Raw genomic sequence first — 19,771 nt, 5'->3', positions numbered from 1 at the left:
TCCCACGTTTTTAGGGTTCCGTAGCCAAATGGCATAAAACGGAACCCTTATAGTTTCGCCATGTCCGTCTGTCTGTCTGTCTGTCTGTCTGTCTGTCTGTCCAAGGCTTTGCTCCGTGGTCGTTAGTGCTAGAAAGCTGAAATTTGGCATGGATATATAAATCAATAAAGCTGACAAAATCGTACAAATCTAAAAATTTAATTTTTTTTAGGGTACCTCCCCTACACGTAAAGTGGGGGTGAATTTTTTTTTCGCTTCAACCCTGGAGTGTGGGGTATCGTTGGAAAGGTCTTTCAAAACTAAAAAGGGTTTTTAAGAAACATTTTTTGATAAAGTGAATATATTCGGAGATAATCGCTCCGAAAGAAAAAAAATATGTCCCCCCCCCCCCTCTAACTTTTGAACCATAGGTCCAAAAAATATGAAAAAAATCGTGGAAGTAGAGCTTAAGAAAGACATTAAATGAAAACTATAGCAGACATGATCAGTTTAGCTGTTTTTGAGTTATCGCAAAAAGTTTTCCCTTCATAGTAAAAAGACTTACTTTAATTAGGTACTTATTATGCAAATTTGCCTATTTGTTTAACTCGGGTGAAAGGTACCGTTTCATCCCTTGGTTAACAATTTACTATACTTTAAGCTCCAGTTTAGCTTATTGTGACGGAAGAGTAACTATGGAACCCTACACTGAGCGTGGCCCGACATGCCGTGCCATGCATTGGCCGGTTATTTGAAGTTATAATACCTATGAAAAAGACAGTATGATGCTCTCTGTCTATTCTCCACTGACAAGCGACTCTGGCTAAACCTAAGCGTTGCCGGCCCATTTAAAGCCCGCCCAGAAATATATGATCATTGTCAAGAGGGCGCTGTTATTCTCATGTATAGGGTGACAGTTCAGTTTAGTATGTATGACGATCCTTTTTTGAAATTCGTATTATTAAGTAATTTTTTTTAGTTAATTAATTATAGTTTTAAGCTTTAGTTCTGTATAAATCCATTATGTATTATTTAATTTATATAAACAAGCGGAGGATTAAGTAGTTTATAAATAAGTTAAATTTATTGAAATATGTACACATAGTTTGACATACATATCAATGTTTTTTAAGTACAATAATAACTGCATCAATAAATTGTTTTACAATTTAAAAGTGCTTGTTACTAGACATATTTGTATAAAGAATATATTGTATATTGACTATGAAAAATTTAGTTCCAATGAAATTCCACAATATGGCGCGTGAACATATATTACTGGTCAGGCTTTAAAACATTCACATTCAGTGCCGCCATTCAAGCCATCTATGTCTGGGCTCCTACCGGGAAAATCGAAGTTAGTCAATTGCGGGCATTTTTCTCTGTCACTCTAATTACGTCTTAGTAAGAGTAAAAGAGAAAGATCCCCGCAATTTGCGAATTTCGGTTTTCGCGGTAAGCCCCCTGTTCTTAGGCGATTTTCGCTACATAGGTTTTCCCGTGTTATCGGCTACGCTCATAGCGCGTAGCTCGCGCTGGCACTGAATGTCTTCATACTTAGGTACAACGAGCCACAACTGCATGGACATATTATAATGAATTCCTAGTATATATGCAGTTTGCACCTGGTTGAACTTTCTGTTTTAAGTTGTACCCCAACTTGCATTTTATATTTTGGATTTTTTATATTATTTTCGGTCACTATCACGATCTTTTTAGATTCTAATACCAGAAAAGTTTTCCGTGAAAATTGGGAACTTTATTTTTTACATTAAGACGAAAGTGAACGACCGTGCGCAATGCCTTTTTTTACAAAAATAGTCCTCATTTTCCTCTCTGGATATTAACATTATTGAAAATAATTTGAAAAATATAGTTTGAAGTCGTCTAGAAGTAGGCATCTCCAATAATTATTGTCAGTGTATTTTGTTATAAAATGCTATAAATGTTAACATTTCAAAACCAGATACCTAATGCTTTAAATTTGTATTTTTACGATTACGATACAATAATTTATTAACAAGAATTATAAATTAGTCATTAATATTGTCATTTCATGACCTTCAAATAATATTAAAATCTCGATGAAAAATTCATGCATTTGTTTTGATTTTATCTTATTTTTCATATTGGCTATCATTCTTTAATAAATTGATTAGTTTTGCCACCTACGAAGTCGTGGTGAACGCACGCAATAGATGCGTTTTACAACGTTTTTACGTGCTTTTATTAAGTGTATATCTTATACCTTTAAACCCGTAATTCTTGTATGTTTATATATTTCAAGTATCTCGGAAACGACTAAATATTTCGATGAAATTTGCTATATGGGGGTTTTCGGAGGCGAAAAATCTCTGGGAAAACGCGTATTTTTGAGTTTTCAGAGCAAAACTCGGTCTCCTGTTATTTTTTTACTATACAGGTATATAGTGCTTCGAACCTTAACATAAATATGATTTACTGGTATCTGATTCTGTACGAAATTTAAAGTACTTCCTTAATCTGATAATCATACAATAATATGCTAATAATGTAGCTGATATGATGATGCAGCTGCAAGGAGGAAACGGAACTCCTCGGTGGAAAAAAAACAAACATATTGAGTTTATGCTCATTACAAAGGTCTTAATTGAGAAGTAATTGATAGGGATCTTTATTGGGATTTCATAAATATTTGTCACCTATTTTTGCATTGCCTAATAATTTTTGTCCTAATGATCATTAGTATTAACGCTCTTATGTCCTTAATATGGTAGCCCTATTTATGTTATGGTAAAGAAAATTCTGATTCTTACTCGTACTTAGGACAAATAAATATTAGGGCTACAATTTACCTACTCTATGTCAAGTAACTGTTATGCTAATTGATCATTAGGTCAAATATCCATTAGGCAAAACGGTTAGGGCAAATGTATTAAGGAATAAAACCGGCCAAGAGCATGTCGGGCCACGCTCAGTGTTCCGTAGTTACTCTTCCGTCACAATAAGCTAAACTGGAGCTTAAAGTATAGTAAAACCAAGTTGTTAACCAAGGGATGAAACGGTACCTTTCACGCGAGTTAAACTATTTGTTTAACTATTGGCAAATTTGCATAATCAGTACCTAATTAAAGTAAGTATTTTTACTATGAAAGGGGAATCTTTTTGCGATAACTCAAAAACAGCTAAAATGATCATGTCCGCTAGTTTTCATTTAATGTCTATCTTAAGCTCTACTACCACGATTTATATTTTTATTTTTTCATATTTTTTGGACCTTTGGTTCAAAAGTTAGAGGGGGGGGGGGACACATTTTCTTTTTCTTTCGGAGCGATTATCTCCGAATATATTCACTTTTTCAAAAAATGTTTGTTGAAGACCCCTATTAGTTTTAAAAGACCTTTCCAACGATACCTCACACTGTAGGGATGAAGCAAAAAAAAAATTCACCCCCACTTTACGTGTAGGGGAGGTACCCTCAAAACAATTAAATTTTTAGATTTATTGTACGACTTTGTCGGCTTTATTGTTTTATATATCCATGCCGAATTTCAGCTTTCTAGCACTAACGACCACGGAGCAAAGCCTCGGACAGACAGACAGACAGACGGACATAGTGAAACTATAAGGGTTCCTAGTTGACTACGGAACCCTAAAAAAGTTCTGAAGAGTGTCGAGGGAGACCCACTTTGATAGTGATGCAAATGCAATAAAAATAGGTATCACAAAATATTTTTTTACAGTTATTTGTTTATTTAATAAACTAGTTTATTTTCCCACAGCATTCATGGAGCCAGACCACATCGGGAAGAGGTTCAGAACGAAACGCTCAACAGAACATGCGCGAAAAAAACGGGACGCGCCGTACGTCATCTACCCGGAGATCCTTGTCATAGTCGACTATGATGGTTACAGGTAAGTGGAAGCCTGTTACTGGTGTCCTATGGTATCCTTTCTGGTCTAGCTAATACTTAGTATACAGGGTGATTTCTGGGTCGTGATCCAGAACCACTTTTTCTGAATCTATAAATGATTTACATTATCATACGGTAGTATTTGATTGAAAAATAATTAGTTTGATTTTTATTATTCTTCAAGTAACATTAATCCTATACGAAGTAATCATGGTCAACCTATGACTTTTGACATACGCTGTATGGAAAGCGACAAGACGTCACATTGAGTAGAGTGACCAAACTGTATGCAAACATGTTTTTTTCTACTTATTGTCTGAAAAATAATCATAATTATTGGTGATAATAAATAATGAGCAAAATCATTAGACTCATTTTTGAATTTTGTGTGATGTCTTGTTCTCTTGCTCCACGACCCCGAAATCACCCTGTATAGTACCCATTTGTAGGTTTTTTAAACACCTATCCCATCTTGGACATTCAGTACACCATTAACAGCGAGTAGCTATCTTTAATGAAATGTAGAAATCTGTGTTTGAGTGTGCTTTTAATTCTTAAGAATATGTGGCTTTCCATCACAGAAGGAACAGAAGGACCCCCTGATGCTTCATGTGCAATAAAGATGTTTCCATCTGAAATTCCAACCGAATTTCTGATAGAAATGTCGTTGCAGATGAAGCATACGGAGCCTTCTCTGATGGAAAGCCACATGTCTGCAGGTCATGTGGTTCATTTAGGCGATTCACACACTGACGCCGCCATCTATAACGCAAAGCGGTGCCATATATGTATAAACATATTTAGTGCGTTGCATGGCTTACAATCAAATTAATGTAAGTATTTCGACTACCGGTCTGGCCTAGTGGGTAGTAACCCTGCCTATGAAGCCGATGGTCCCCGGTTTGAAACCCAGTCAGGGCATTTATTTGTGTGACGAACACAGATATGTGTTCCTGAGTCCTGTAGGGCTAAGATGGTCGGCTGTTTATCATTTGTCACCATACCTGTCACGTTCTAACAAGTATGTAAGTGCGAAAGTGATGGGCATAGTGACAAGCGATAAAAATAGAACCATGCTGCCACTGCTGGGTGTTTTCTATGTGTATAAGTATGTATTTATCTATATACGTTATTAGACATACCTACAAAATTAAAATATTTATTTAAGTTTTTAATTCGCCTAGTACTTACCTATAAAAATAGGTCATCGCCTATTGCGTATATGAAGACCGGATTTGGGTTTGTTTTTTGAACGTTCGTCGCATAACAGCTGTCACGTACATATACGTCGCGATCAGTAATGATTTGGCGATATCAACAAAGAACTGTCAAGCACTTAAATTAGAAATGAATTAATTTAGATAGGTGCCAGAAAGTTTAATCTAATCTAATTTGTTATGTCGCAACTTAAGTCACGAAAAAATGGAACCCTTAGATTTTTTTTTGCCCCATAGTACAAGCTTTACTTAGTTTGGGGCTAGATCGATCTGTGTAAGATTGTCCTTAAATATTTATTTATTTACTTACAGTTCAATTTATTTATTTCAATCATGTTCATTATATTGTGTTATACCTATAAACTACTGTCAGTACATGATACCCTGTTAGAGCACAGCAATTTCCTTATATACTAAATTAACAACTACGACAGTGTGTATTTACTTCAACATTAGATGAGCTAAAATGTATTGTCTAAATATTAACTAATAGATAGTATATTCATCCTCTAAGTTATCATTTAAATATTCATTCAATAATTACTTACATACATACTAATATCATATTTAAAAGGGGCAGGTATGGGCATTGTGAATGTCATCTCGCTTTGTGTGGTAGGGCACAGCCAGTAAATGTCATTCCAGATCTAGAACAGAGCCCAACTGGGGAAGTACCTCCACCTTACAGAAAACAGCAGCCAAATAACACTAGACCCTATTCATAGTGTTGTGTTCCTACCGGTGAGTAAGGTTGCCAGAGCTCAACGAGGGGGGGTTAGGGTCGGCAACGCGCATGTAACTCCTTTAGAGTTTCAGGCGTACATAGGCTACGGAGACTGCTTACCATCAGGCGGGCCGTATGCTTGTTTGCCACCGACGTAGTATAAAAAAAATACTGAATAAGTTTCGCGTGTCAGTGTGTGAAAAGCTTGAAATATGTCTGATGCTGCCGACTGTGCCTAAACCCACCCATATCACTAACTTAACAGCCTACACCTTGGCTTGTCTTATAAAATACACCTAATATTCCCATATATAGGTAACTATAGGTTGCCAGAGCTCAACGAGGGGGGGTTAGGGTCGGCAACGCGCATGTAACTCCTTTGGAGTTTCAGGCGTACATAGGCTACGGAGACTGCTTACCATCAGGCGGGCCGTAGGTATGCTTGTTTGCCACCGACGTAGTATAAAAAAAATACTGAATAAGTTTCGCGTGTCAGTGTGTGAAAAGCTTGAAATATGTCTGATGCTGCCGACTGTGCCTAAACCCACCCATATAACTTAACAGCCTACACCTTGGCTTGTCTAATAAAATAAAATACACCTAATATTCCCATATATAGGTAACTATAGGTACCTACTTGTAAGTTTTCGAGCAGGTAATTTAAATCGTTTTTGCCATTTTAGCTAAGGAACTCAAACAAATTTAACCTACAGGAAAATTAATTAGGCAAGTTCATAAATACATTCCTATTCTCTGATGCGGTACTTAATATTCAAATAGGTATAAAAGGATGACCTATCCAAAGCTTATTAATCAATGCCAGTTTGAAAACCGCAAAATGATATATTTCCAGTCCTGATTGGACACATCTGTTCTCGCCGCATTTTCCTTAATTTGAGCATTTGGGATTCCCATCACACCTTATTATCTACTAATATATTTTATATTTTGCACTTAGTATATTTAAGCTCGATTATGTATTAAACTGTGGAGCGACACTTTGTCTTGTTCAGTTATATCGATGTGGTACGTTAATATGTTATCATTATATCATTAGTCATCATATACATGTGTGTAACTAATAAAAGGTTTGTGAAATGAGAACTTTTGTTTAGAGGTGACGCCAGAGATTTTTTTATATGCTGAAGAAGCGAAGTGCCCATAGTCAATAGCTAGTGCAAAATTAACGATTATTTTCAGTCGCGTGATACAGTCAAGTTCATAAATATGTATACATTTTATACATATTTTTACTTAATCCATTGTAATAAGGTGAAAAACTGTATACATGTATATATTTATACATGTATTTTTTAATTTAGCAGATTTAGCCCGCAATCTCTATTCTCCTCGGTTGACGGTACTTATTAAACACAACAGTGTCAAATCATCCTTTAGACTCAGGGGCCCATTTCTCGAACCGTGTTAGGTAGACTAATATGATTACTACACGAACTATCTGTCACATATGTATGAGTTACCATGGCAACACACTAATAATATTAGACTAATACCGTTCGAGAAATGGGCCTCACATGTCAGTGGTCCGATCACTGCATGGCTATTAGAACAACATAATAGCCAATCGATCTTACCCATACGTGTGAACAACACTAATATTGGAAAATTAAAAATATTTTTTGTAAACACGTCACGCCTAAAAGTGCACTAGATAAAGCTTTTAACGAAACCACAAACATACGTGTATAGTTTTTTCGATAAGTAAATAGATTAATTATGTTCCTAATAAGGTATCAGAAGGTCATAGCCATTTCTACAAAATTTCATGACATAATAATATTTACATATTATTCTTGTTCGTTTTTATTAGGGTTCCGTAGCCAAATGGCATAAAACGGAACCCTTATAGTTTCGCCATGTCCGTCTGTCTGTCTGTCTGTCTGTCTGTCTGTCTGTCCGAGGCTTTTCTCCGTGGTCATTAGTGCTATAAAGCTGAAATTTGGCATGGATATATAAATCAATAAAGCCGACAAAGTCGTACAATAAAATCTAAAAATTTAATTTTTTTTAGGGTACCTCCCCTACACGTAAAGTGGGGGTGAAATTTTTTTTTTTGCTTCAACCCTAGAGTGTGGGGTATCGTTGGAAAGGTATTTCAAAACTAATAGGGGTTTTCAAGAAACATTTTTTGATAAAGTGAATATATTCGGAGATAATCGCTCCGAAAGAAAAAAAAAATGTGTCCCCCCCCCTCTAACTTTTGAACCATAGGTCCAAAAAATATGAAAAAAATCGTGGAAGTAGAGCTTAAGAAAGACATTAAATGAAAACTATAGCGGACATGATCAGTTTAGCTGTTTTTGAGTTATCGCAAAAAGTTTCCCCTTCATAGTAAAAAGACTTAGGTACTTTAATTAGGTACTGATTATGCAAATTTGCCAATTTGTTTAACTCGGGTGAAAGGTACCGTTTCATCCCTTGGTTAACAATTTACTATACTTTAAGCTCCAATTTAGCTTATTGTGACGGAAGAGTAACTACGGAACCCTACACTGAGCGTGGCCCGACATGCTCTTGGCCGGTTTTTAATTTAGTTACAATAAAAATGCGATAGTTACCCACTCGTAACACGCCTTGTGCTTTAATTCATTGTGTAGTAGGTACTTAGGGTCAGACCAAGCTAAGTTGGCAGCGATTTTGATAGCCCAGCCTGTGGAAGTGTAATTTAATAGAAGTTTGACGTTTAAAATAACACCTGCACTGTCTAGGCTGTCAAAATCGGTGCTAACTTATCTTGGTACGACTTTATCTACGGTCACCAGCGATACTGTCCTTAACTGGTATGAATCTAAAACCCTATGATGTTGTTCCCCCTGTACGGAACGTAGGTATCTACATATAGAGACCGTGCGCGTTGGAGGGTCAGCCATCTTGTGGCCTGAATCGGAACCATAAACATGCACATTGACACGTCACGTATTTCCTTGTGCATAGTAGGTTCTGCCATCTTGTGGGCTACATCGGAACAATAAACATCACCTTTACGCCTCGCGCCAAAAATCTGACAGCTCCTGTGCTGCCTCCTACAGTTCATGCACGCTTCCTATAACTTAGAGACAACTTACTTTGTTAGAAGCTTTTATATGTATTAATCTCTTTCCGCCACATAGCCGCTTCCTTAAGCCTCTCTAGTTAGGTCCAACCATTAATATATCCAAGGACGGGCCTTAGGGGCACTTAAAATAGTCCTAGCACAGCGATGTCACTCACGAATTCGAGCCAATCGTGCAGTCTAACGCAACTAGTTGCGCGCGTGATGCGAGCTGATCAACCAATCGCGTTGTGGCGTTAGAGTGCACAATTGGCTCGAATTCGTGTGCGTGACACCGCTGTACTGGCCCCATTCTTATTGTCCTTAGATATATGTCAATGGGTCTAACATGTAAATATATCTGTCTCAATTTATCAAGTTTATTTAAGATAGTGAATAAAAGTTACTTACGCCAATATTTTGAGGCTCATATAATGATCCGAATCCGACAGATCCATCATACAAATTGAATCGATATAACAAATTCTAGTAGAGAGGGTTTCGTTTTATAATTTTTAAGGTTTCTAGTTTCTATTCACGCAGATTATAAATAAGAGACCTAGCAGTGGTATAAAATTGGCAAATGGATCTCGTTAACCCTTTGACCACCAAAGACGGCTGTAGACGTCATTGGAATGTCTTGCCAAGGACGCCAACGACGGCCACAGTCGTCGGCTTCGCCAATGCAATAGGGACTTACGGAGCCCTGCGTAAAGTTCAATTTCGCTTAAATAATCGCGATCGCTTGGCGTCCAGGGCACGGCATATGCATTCGCCGTCTGGAGTTCAAAGGAAGAGTTTAACACATTTAAATGTAACATTACAGATTACATAACGGCGACAACGTTCAAATAAAACGATATTTTGTATCGTTCTGGAACGGAGTGGATCTGCGGTACAAGCTGCTAAAGGGGCCCAGGATTCGGATATCCATCGCCGGGATCATTATATCTAGGGTGAGTCATTTAGAACATGAAAATCTAATGGTGTTTTTCATAAACACTCTATAAGCCTCAATAAGCTGTTATCGTTTGTCTTTATCTTTAATTTTCACTTATGTATTAGTAAGAAAGGGATAACACATAAATTAACTAATTGAGGCTTGTAAAGTTTTAGGAATAAGGGGCAGACACAGCTCTTCTACTTATACAATCAATAACTGCTAGTAGTAAACATCAAAGTATTATATTTTATTATAAGGACAGAAAATAAGGAATTAAAAGTTTGTCACGTAACAATCAATTACTTTTATTACAGTAAATCCTCATATAACACAAATCAACATAAACGCATCGCAAAGTCCAAATTAATTCATCAATTTAAAATTAGCCATCTCGTCTGTCTCAATACACAGTTCTTCTAGCAAACTCTTCTTAGATTTCGGATAGCCCTCCAGTACCGCCTCGATAATGTCGGTCGATATTCTTTTACGTTTCCTATGAAAAATATTAAGGCAATGTTAGGTTAAGATTATAGTACTTCGCTTACTTACCATTAGCAGGCGCAGGTATTATTAGAGCAACAATGAGGCCAGTGGAAGTATTTTACAGATGGCGCCATCAAAGGTTTTACCACAGAATAAATAATAGTACTACCGTACCGAAATGACACTTCCTTCAAAACCGAAGTTTGACAGCGATTCAGGGACGAATTACGCTGTCTCTTTCTAATGTATGGCACTATCCCTTTCGGCCATTTAGGGTCGTCAAAATTCAAGTCATTATCTTATCAGTGGTCGTGCACGTATAGGGACGTCAAGTCTTGCCAACCCTAAGAATTGCTCAGAGCAATGCTGAACCGGACGGAGCCGAGAAAGGCCGAGAAAGGTCAATCCTACAAAGAATGTCTGTCAATCCGAATGCTCCGATGTTTGAGCGAGACAACGCTATGCGCGTATTATAGCGACATCCCGCTCGCACGTGCGAATCGGATGCAGTGTGCCATGCGCCTAAGCAAAATCTCTTAGAACAAAACTTGAGACAGGTAAAACCTGGTGCCATCTACAAACCTTTGACAGTTAACAACCCCATTCTATTACCATTTTAGGGATAGATATCCAAGGATTACCTGTGTTAACAAGGGATACAAACATGTCAAATGCAGACAGGCAGCAATCCTATACCTTACACCACTCTAATAAGGTCTAAAATTATAATGAAGTGTTTTGGTTGCAAATTACATACAAAATAAATTTTTAAGACTAAGTTTTAAAAGATATGCGCTCCTTCCAAGAATCTTCTTTAAATTTTTTCGTTAACTTGTTACCATAAAACTGTTTACATTTTTTAATTTTTATACCATTTTTATGGTCTTTATCAGATATGAACAATAAAATGTCTTTTCTTCCTTGAATTTTATATCTTTCCTTATAGTATATTAGCAAAGATATAAAAATGTTCAAGTGTAGACCTTTACAGAGAATTTGTAATTTTATTACTTACTCTGCACATTAATTAACTCATTAACATATTAATTATTCTATAAGATTATTATAAATACATAAAACAGTAAATTAAAATTCATAATAATTTTACAATGTTCCGTTCCGTGAAGTCAGACAAACATTAGATCTTTCAATACTTATTTCCTTAATTGAATTAAACAATCAAAAATATTTTATATCTGATATTACTAGGTACAGTCAGCGTCAAATACTTAGTAGCAGTCAAAGTAGCCTAATAGTTTACCGAACTATTTGGCTACTTTGGTTGCTACAAACTATTTGACGCTGACTGTACCATTCTTAAAACAAATATAATATTGACAATATTTTCTTGTAATTATTTTTCAACAATTTAGATGACATCATAAATAACATAATATACAATTTTACATAAATAAATTGAAAACTAGTTCCACTTACTTAGCAAGATATAGTATAATACTATGTGTGCTAGGATTTCATTGGCCTGTCACATAAATGCTTGTAAATTGTAATACAAGAAAGGTTAAAATAAAAAGAGTTAAAACAAACTCGCATTTGTTTTACAAATAAGCTTTAAAGTATGTATAATCATAAAAATAGATATATATAATACTAAAATAATTTCAGATATCTTTTGAAGTACAGCAAGCTGCAGAAATAACTGACCCCCCCCTGCAAACAAGTTTCTATACAGGGGGGTCAGTTATATCTGCAGCTTATGTACCTAATTGGTTTATGACTGGGTAAAGATGGGAACAGTATTTATAAATGATAAACAAATAATTTGTATTATGCGTACTAGGCCACATTATACATACATATATAGATAAATACATACTTATATGGAAAATACCCCACTCAGGAACAAATATATTTTGTATACATCACACAAATAAATGCCCTTACAAGGATTCGAACCCGGGGCCATTGGCTTCATAGGCCTGACCGACGACCAGTCTGGCCTAGTGGGTAGTGACCCTTCACTACCCACTAGGCCAGACTGGTCATCGGTCAATTTATTCTTACCTGTACTCTTTCAAGAATTTCTCATGCTGGCTCATAATAGTAGTCTTTTCCTCAGCACTAATAACATTAGTGGAAGTACTCAACACTTTCAATTTGTTCTCAAAACCCTCTATTCTCCTCTTCAGCTCTTCTATTTGAGACTTGGCTGTATCAGTTGTGGGAGCAGTCAAGATGGTCTTTAAGGTTGCTTCTGCTGTTTTTAGAGTGTTTGTTTTTTCTAATAATTCTTCAGTTACTGACTTGCATTGAGTGTCATAGTCTGTAAAAGCAATAACCAAAAAATAAAACTTAAGTACATTTTAAGCTATGAATCTCGAAGAAACATTATTTTTTTATCTGAATATGACTATCTTTAGGAACTTATAATAGGTATTACCTTCAGTGTCACCTTCTTCTGTAACATTCTCCGGCTGTATGGCTGCGTAAACTTTCTGCTTTCCATACAATTTACAACGAATTTTGGCATTTTCACTCAGATAGTCTAACGCCTTTTGAACAGCGGATTTCGTAAAAGCACCACGGAGGTTAACTGTTACGTCTGCACACGAATATGGGCGATTTGTGTCCACTAAATATTTCAACACTGCCTCATTGGCCATTATTCTCTAATATTTTACCAAATATTATGTGAAAACAATACTTGTCTCGAAAAAAGTTTTTACCACAAAACTTATTCGGAAAATACCGCCATTTGTAGGTGACAGTTGACGTTTCTATATAGGTACTTTTTGCACATCAACAACATAATGACTATGGCGTGAGACGAACTGCCAATTTTCTCGATTTAATTATATCATAATCGAAAATTAGATTGGGATCAAAATAAAAGATAAATAATATTTTATCTACAACCGGCCATGATTATTGTCACAAACGCGTTTATGCAAATCAAAGATTTTATCGTAGGTTAAACAAGAAAACATGCATGCATTTGAATAAATTAAAAACACCTGCAATTTTTATGAGCAAAGGTAAAGGTCTCCACACAAGTTGCAACAAATGGCATACGATTTCAGCTAATTGCCGGCTAAGTAGGTGCAACGATTACAATTAATCGATCAAATGCAGCAATGTAACGCAAATCACATGCGATATCGGTGACGTTTGTAGAAGCCTTAAATGCCTAACTTCCGAGTGCTCGTTAATCTCCCAATAAGTACATGTAATCTATAAACTTAAGTAATTGTCAATAACGATGAATAAGGGTGTCGTATTTTCACTGTAGTCATTGGTAGGTTTTTATAATTACACCGGTTGTGTTATGTATACATATTATGTTAAGAATTGGAAAATTTAATTTGTGATTTATGTATTTTAATTATAAATAACATTTATTTTTTTAAACATTGACAGGGCCGTGATGCCACACCCTACTTGGAAAGAAATAGAGTTGGCCGTGACGCTATTGACTCGGCCGCCGCGCTCACTGACATGGGCAAGTATTTGTTCAGAGAGCGGCGGTTACCAGTCTACGACATTGCTGTTGCAATCACCAAGTAAGTACCTTTCCGACTCGACTTTTTAACCAGTGTAATAACCACCAATTATTCTCAATCAGCTGCGTGGAATGGGACGTATCTATCCAATGGAATAGAGAGGTTTATACATACCTCTCGTTCTAACAGATAGATGTATCCCTGCACTACATCTGATGAATAATGAATGGCTCATATACAAAGATGTTTATGGCACACAATTAGCAGTTCGTTATAACCGAGAATCATATTCTCATGAGAATCTGGTTAAAAAGTCGAGTATTTTATTTTAATAATACATAATGATTATGTTGTTGTTAATGAATCTTCAAACATGCTTATTTTTGGATAAATTTCACTAAATATATTATTTTGACAAAGGCAAATTGAAATGAAATTTCATTTTTTTCCATGTTGTACGCTTAAATTAATATTACTATCGTTGATATTAATATCTTTGTTTTAAAAACTATATTACACTGAAATTTATTTACTAAAAATACAACTATGTAAATACAATTATTTAGGATTATAATTATACTGAACATCTGTTATTGTTTTTGCATCACGCACCAGGATGTCAGGTAAGTATACCTAATATTTTAACTTCAATTTGGCGCCATTATTAGAGTTTTAAGTTCACATTAAAATAATGCCATTGCCTGGCAATTCGAAGCAATGAAATGAAGACGTGGCAAATGATTTCATCAACAGATACGACATGTGCCGACGACGCAAGGGTGGTCGCTGTACGAAAGGCACCGCTGGTAATTCATTTTAAAAAGAAGTCTCTAAGGATTGCAATTGGTTTGACAACAGGCGCGGCATTAACAGCTTAAGAGTGATATAAAAATGCTTCATAATTTATAATCTAAGAGGTAAAGGATTTGGTAATGGCGCTAAATGTAAGACACGACACTTTAGATTAACAAATTAGGATTTGATAGGTCCGAATTGTATTGAACTTTTGTTGAGTTACATTTTCGTGCGCTTTCAGACTAGACATGTGCAGAAGACAATATGCGAATGATGCGTGCAATAGAGGGACAGCAGGTAGCGTGTTAAAACCTAAAAGATCCATCCAAAAGCACGCCTGACTCATCTAGTCCCTCACCTATGTGTACACGTCACTTTGACCCCACCTGTCACTTTTGACCCTACCTAAATCCGAGTCATTTAGCACCTTGTGAATAATATCTGTCTTTCCGCAACAGTCCATTCTTCTAGATACATGTAAAATGAACCTTTCCAGTTAATGTTTTATATGTATATAATTCTGTTTTAGATCATTCGTCTGTACTGTAAGTAGTTTAGATTCATAATGCATATTTTATAATGTTTCTTCTTTCATATCCATTAATAGTGTCAACATGTATTTCTTCTGTGCTGAAGTAGAGTTGTAAAAAGTAGTGGTTACTGCCGTCATCAATTTTAATTGTAATCTAAAAGCATGCATGTCTCAGAAATATTTTATATTTATGTTATTTAGAATGTTGTTATTATAGTCACCCACTCGTGAGACTATCGTCTCTCAAAAACTCTCCGTTTGACTGACTTACCGACAAAAACCAAGTCATGTTAAACCAAGTATCCATTGCAATGACTATTCTGACCTTAAGGTATTTCATCAAAATGAAGAACCTACTTATATGGCAACAAAGTTGTATTCTTAATGAAAAACTATAAATCACCTGACCATAACATCGTAAACTTCAAGATGATCTTTAGCTTTTGACTCCGCCGCATCCAAAGATCACTGGAATACTCACTTGTATCTTTTGCTATTACAGTAAGAAAGTTGCGTAATATAGAGACCAGTCGGCCCAACCTTACTTAAATGACAAGGGGTCAGTGAGTACGGACTACCACGAAGTAATGCGTAAATGTAGACATCGTAATCAACGCTAAAATAAAATTTCGATTTAACATCGCTTATAATCGAAACTTAATTTGGACCGCAATAGAACTGTCAATATGAAATAAAAAATGCGGGAAGTTTCATTCTTAATAGCCATAAATAATAATAAAGGTTACTTTTGGTTTTAAAAACGTTGGTTTTGGGTTTATACTCTGGCAAGCCAACTTTATCAGTAGAAAAAGACGGGAAATTCAAAAATTGTATGGGAAATTGATTTTTCGCGCCTTTATTTTCAAAATTGTTTACGCGTCCTACTGACGAAGCTGGCTTGCAAGAGTATATTTAAATGCGGCGTGCTTGTATATTTTTTTAACCAGCTTGAGCTTTTGCATGTGTGCTAACACTAGTACTTAACTTCCAACTTCTAATCTTTTGTAAAGCACCAATTATTAATTATAAGACCTACTTTTAAGTATAATAAGTACCTATCATAATGATATTTACTAAGACTATCTGTAAGTACCTAAACTCTTGTAGAACTTATAAGTAGATAAGATGCTTACCGGCTTTTACCAAAACCCTGACAATCCAATTACCCTAGCCAAAACATCCATTTGCTAAAATGCTTTCAATTCCCTTTAAAATGTAATTTATGTGTGCCGATCTTTTAGTTTAAGATTAATGAAATACTTCTTCTAGAAAATATATTTCTCTTTTAATGAAACACGACTTAGCGTCGTAGTGCTTTGATATCCTAAAAAAATCATTAGATCTATCGGCGCGTTTCACATTATTACCGCGTCCATACCAAGCAAACGAACATTTGGGTACTCTCCCACTCTAACAGCTGTCATATAGCTGCATCCTATTTAGCGTTCGTTAGCCTAATGTGGACGCACAAAAAAAGTTAGAATTTTAAAAAGCTCTATGAACAGGTTTCGCGTACGTCGGTGGCGCATGCGTGGTAAACAAACGACTGGAGAAGGTCAACTCTGTGGCCATTATTGAGGATACTGGTGGCTTCTCGGGCATCATAGTTGCTGCCCATGAAGTTGGGCACTTGTAAGTATCTAAAATAAATATTAAAGTCCGGTAAACCAATCCGACAGTAGAAAATGATGCTTCATCATGAAAAGTCGCTCTCATCATGAATGATGAGATTGACGAGTTTTTGCGTCCGTGTTTAATACAAAGAGTTTACCAGATAACACGGTAGGTGGCGCTGAATTGAGCGCGAAGATTTCAACATCGTTAGCGATATTTTTATTGGATTCTTATTCTTACTTTAGGTACTATTCTTGGTTGTCTCTTTTCAATCCCCATGGCCATAGGATCTCACTGCTAGCGCTTAATTTTTTATCGTATGGCATATATAGAATACAGAAAAATCATAAATCCAACTCCAGAGTATTAACCGACTTGGGGCTTGTGCACAAATCTCGCGAGGTTTTTTCGGCTACTTCCCCAAACCCCTTCCCCCTTGGTGATATTTGTTGAGGCTACCTCTCCCTCCCCCACATAACCCCACGTCTATTTATTGTCTTTTTTTCTTTCGACCTAATTTTAAGGTAAATAGTCTTGTTTTTAGTAAATCTTGTTTATTTTTCTATTTTCGTTATGAATTATGATGATATATAATATTTTACGCGCTCCAAAATTTCGTAATATAGAATCGCTATTTTGAAGTTCGGAGTGAAGATTTATGTTTAACGAAACCGAGAAAAAGTATCTACTCATGTGGTAAATATTTTTTTCTTAGCTTCGTTAACTGTACAAAAATACACGTGAGGTCTCTTTATACCCCCCCTCCCCTAACGTGATCTGTCGTGATTTCCCCCTATCAAACCTCGCGTGATTTGTGCATAAGCCCTTGATAGCTTCGTCGTTTAGTTTTATCTCTTCTTCCGGGGAGCCCCCACATATTTTTTTAGGGTCGAGGGGGCGCATTATAAAAGAAGAAGCATATTTCAAATATTTGTTTCTATTTTGCATATTACAAATTAAACATTCCAAAATCCTTCTACCCACAGATTAGGAGCTGTGCACGACGGCAGCCCCCCTCCTTCATACCTCGGCGGCCCTGGGGCCGAGAAATGCAGATGGGAGGACGGCTTCATCATGTCTGACTTGCGACACACGGAGAAAGGGTTCAGATGGTCGCCGTGCAGTGTGCAGAGCTTCCATCATTTCTTAAAGTAAGTTACACACATCGGCATCAGTGGCACATAGGGTACAGTTTAATTTCATAATAGGCAAGTCGATGCTTATAAACCCTACTTTTTCTATGACTTGATTTCTGGAATCGAAGTCTATGGACGGCCTGCCACTGTTTGACTTTTAGCCCAAAGACAACTTAGAAAGGTTACTAATATTAGACCAAAGTGAAACTACACTCAAATCTGATCCAAACCAACGAGAGATTCAGGCTCCGAGTTCAGATGTAAGGTGACCCAACTTGGAACATTTGTAATATGAAATTAAAATTTTACTGGTTAACTCACCTATTTTTGCTCACGACATGTTTTGACACGACCTATTTTCAACACCAAAATGCTGACGACCAGGTCTTAAATTTGCTTAATACTGTAGCTCTAAACTGACTTCACATTCGTTTAATTCCAGTGGCGACACAGCGACGTGCCTGTACAACTCGCCGCACGAGGACGACTCGTTGCCGCGCGTGTTGCCAGGCCGTTTGTTGACGCTTGACGCGCAGTGCCGCAAGGATAGAGGCACCAGGTAAGACTATATTCTAGTGGCGACGAGTATAACACGTGCCGAGGACGACTCGTTGCGATGCCAGGCCCCCTGCTGAATGTATAGTGATAGCTAATTAGCTGCAAATACTTTTAACCTTTTCGACGCCGCGTCAAATACAAAAGCTGTCACTCAGACGCCACGTCACCGGTGTCAAAACTGAGATTGAACATTATGCATTTGCATGTAGGTCTATGTTGCTATGTGGTCTGTGACAGATTAATCCGTCGTTGGCTTTGGACCTGGGCTATAACCGCGAAAATCGAAGTTCGTTAAGTGCGGGCATTTTTCTCCGTCACTCTAATTACGTCTTAGTGAGAGTAAAAGAGAAAGATCCCCGCAATTTGCGAATTTAGGTTTTCGCGGTAGGCCCCCTGACGTTGGAATATATCCGTTGTTGGCGTCGAAAAGGTTAACCTCCCTATACGCCTGATGGCCTGAAGCGTGAGTTCTTCACGGAGTACCCATTACTAATATAAGTAACATAGATTTAAGGAATGTATTTTTACTGCAATATTAACAAGAATTTATATTACGGTTGTTCGTCATAATTTCATTATTAGGTAATTTCTGTACAGTAAGGTAAAGTTATGTAAGGCAGTGTCTTACCTGAGCGAATAACTTGCGAACGCGAAGCGGCGCGGCGCGGCGCGGGTGAATTCAATCCTTTGATACCTATGGCAGTGTCCTACGTGGGCGATCTCCGAATGCCGTTGGGCCGCCGCGCCGCGCCGCGTCGCATTCGCTAGTCATCGCCCACGTAAGCCGCGCTGTAACTTTGCCGAGGTGATGTAAAAATTCAATTTTTAAAAACAAAAAAAAAATATTTAAACAGGATAATATTACTTAATCGCATTTGATTAATTATTGGATTTGATTTTATTATTTCTTGACTAATATTAATGTTTTTGTTTCGAGTGGGCAATGTTGCGATATTTACCTACCATTAGGGCAGCAGCAGGGGTATATTGCCTATACTACTTTAATATTACTTAAAAATTTACATTTAAGGTTGTATAAGAAAATTTTAAATTTCTGCCTCCTTTCTGTTTCAGCGCGTGTTTCAAAGACGAGCGAGTGTGCGCGCAGTTGTTCTGCTTCGACGCCGCCAGCGGGTACTGCGTCGCCTACCGACCGGCCGCCGAGGGCTCGCCTTGTGGCGACGGACAGGTAATATCTCCACTAATATTATAAATGCAAAACTAACTCTGTCTGTCTGTTACCTCTTCAAACTTAGATCGATGAACCGAATACAACGAAAACATATGGTTTGAGGCCCGGGGAAAGATATAGGGTAGTTATTAGTTTCTAATTATTCATTAGTTGGCGACATGAGTTTATTGGGAATATTCAAGGTACTATGAA

At 36.8% G+C, this 19,771-nt stretch overlaps 2 protein-coding genes across 6 annotated transcripts in view; one reads left to right on the top strand and one right to left on the bottom strand.

Moving 5' to 3' along the window:
• LOC133530113 (A disintegrin and metalloproteinase with thrombospondin motifs like) overlaps positions 1–19,771 on the top strand; it is a 229,442-nt gene that overhangs the window by 205,695 nt on the left and 3,976 nt on the right. For 4 of the 5 annotated variants that reach the window (XM_061867953.1, XM_061867949.1, XM_061867951.1 and 1 more), the window contains exons 7-14: positions 3,741–3,873; positions 9,692–9,821; positions 13,670–13,812; positions 14,789–14,844; positions 16,585–16,711; positions 17,680–17,844; positions 18,272–18,388; positions 19,462–19,576. In XM_061867953.1, the coding sequence (XP_061723937.1) occupies positions 3,741–3,873; positions 9,692–9,821; positions 13,670–13,812; positions 14,789–14,844; positions 16,585–16,711; positions 17,680–17,844; positions 18,272–18,388; positions 19,462–19,576 (986 nt within the window). Of the gene's footprint in view, positions 1–3,740; positions 3,874–9,691; positions 9,822–13,669; positions 13,813–14,505; positions 14,559–14,788; positions 14,845–16,584; positions 16,712–17,679; positions 17,845–18,271; positions 18,389–19,461; positions 19,577–19,771 lie in introns of all 5 variants that reach the window. The other variant, XM_061867952.1, reaches the window with a different exon arrangement.
• On the bottom strand, positions 10,089–13,655 carry LOC133530114 (homologous-pairing protein 2 homolog). The gene is made up of 3 exons (XM_061867954.1): positions 12,693–13,655; positions 12,317–12,575; positions 10,089–10,301 (listed from the first exon to the last, which is right to left on the bottom strand). Exons 1-3 carry the CDS (start codon positions 12,913–12,915, stop codon positions 10,172–10,174), a joined length of 612 nt encoding a protein of 203 aa, XP_061723938.1. The 5' UTR covers positions 12,916–13,655; the 3' UTR covers positions 10,089–10,171.

Source organism: Cydia pomonella, chromosome 22, assembly GCF_033807575.1.
Source record: "Cydia pomonella isolate Wapato2018A chromosome 22, ilCydPomo1, whole genome shotgun sequence".
NCBI lineage: Eukaryota > Metazoa > Arthropoda > Insecta > Lepidoptera > Tortricidae > Cydia > Cydia pomonella.
The sequence above is the reverse complement of the archived record's forward strand: the minus strand, read 5'-3'. Positions and strand labels throughout refer to the sequence as shown.

Coding starts and splice junctions, on each gene's coding strand:
- LOC133530114 (XM_061867954.1), bottom strand. CDS start 12,915: ATGGCCAATGAGGCAGTGTTGAAATATTTAGTGGACACAAATCGCCCA. Junction 12,576..12,692: donor AGAAGAAGGTGACACTGAAG/GTAATACCTATT, acceptor TTGCTTTTACAG/ACTATGACACTCAATGCAAG. Junction 10,302..12,316: donor AAATTCTTGAAAGAGTACAG/GTAAGAATAAAT, acceptor TATTTTTCATAG/GAAACGTAAAAGAATATCGA.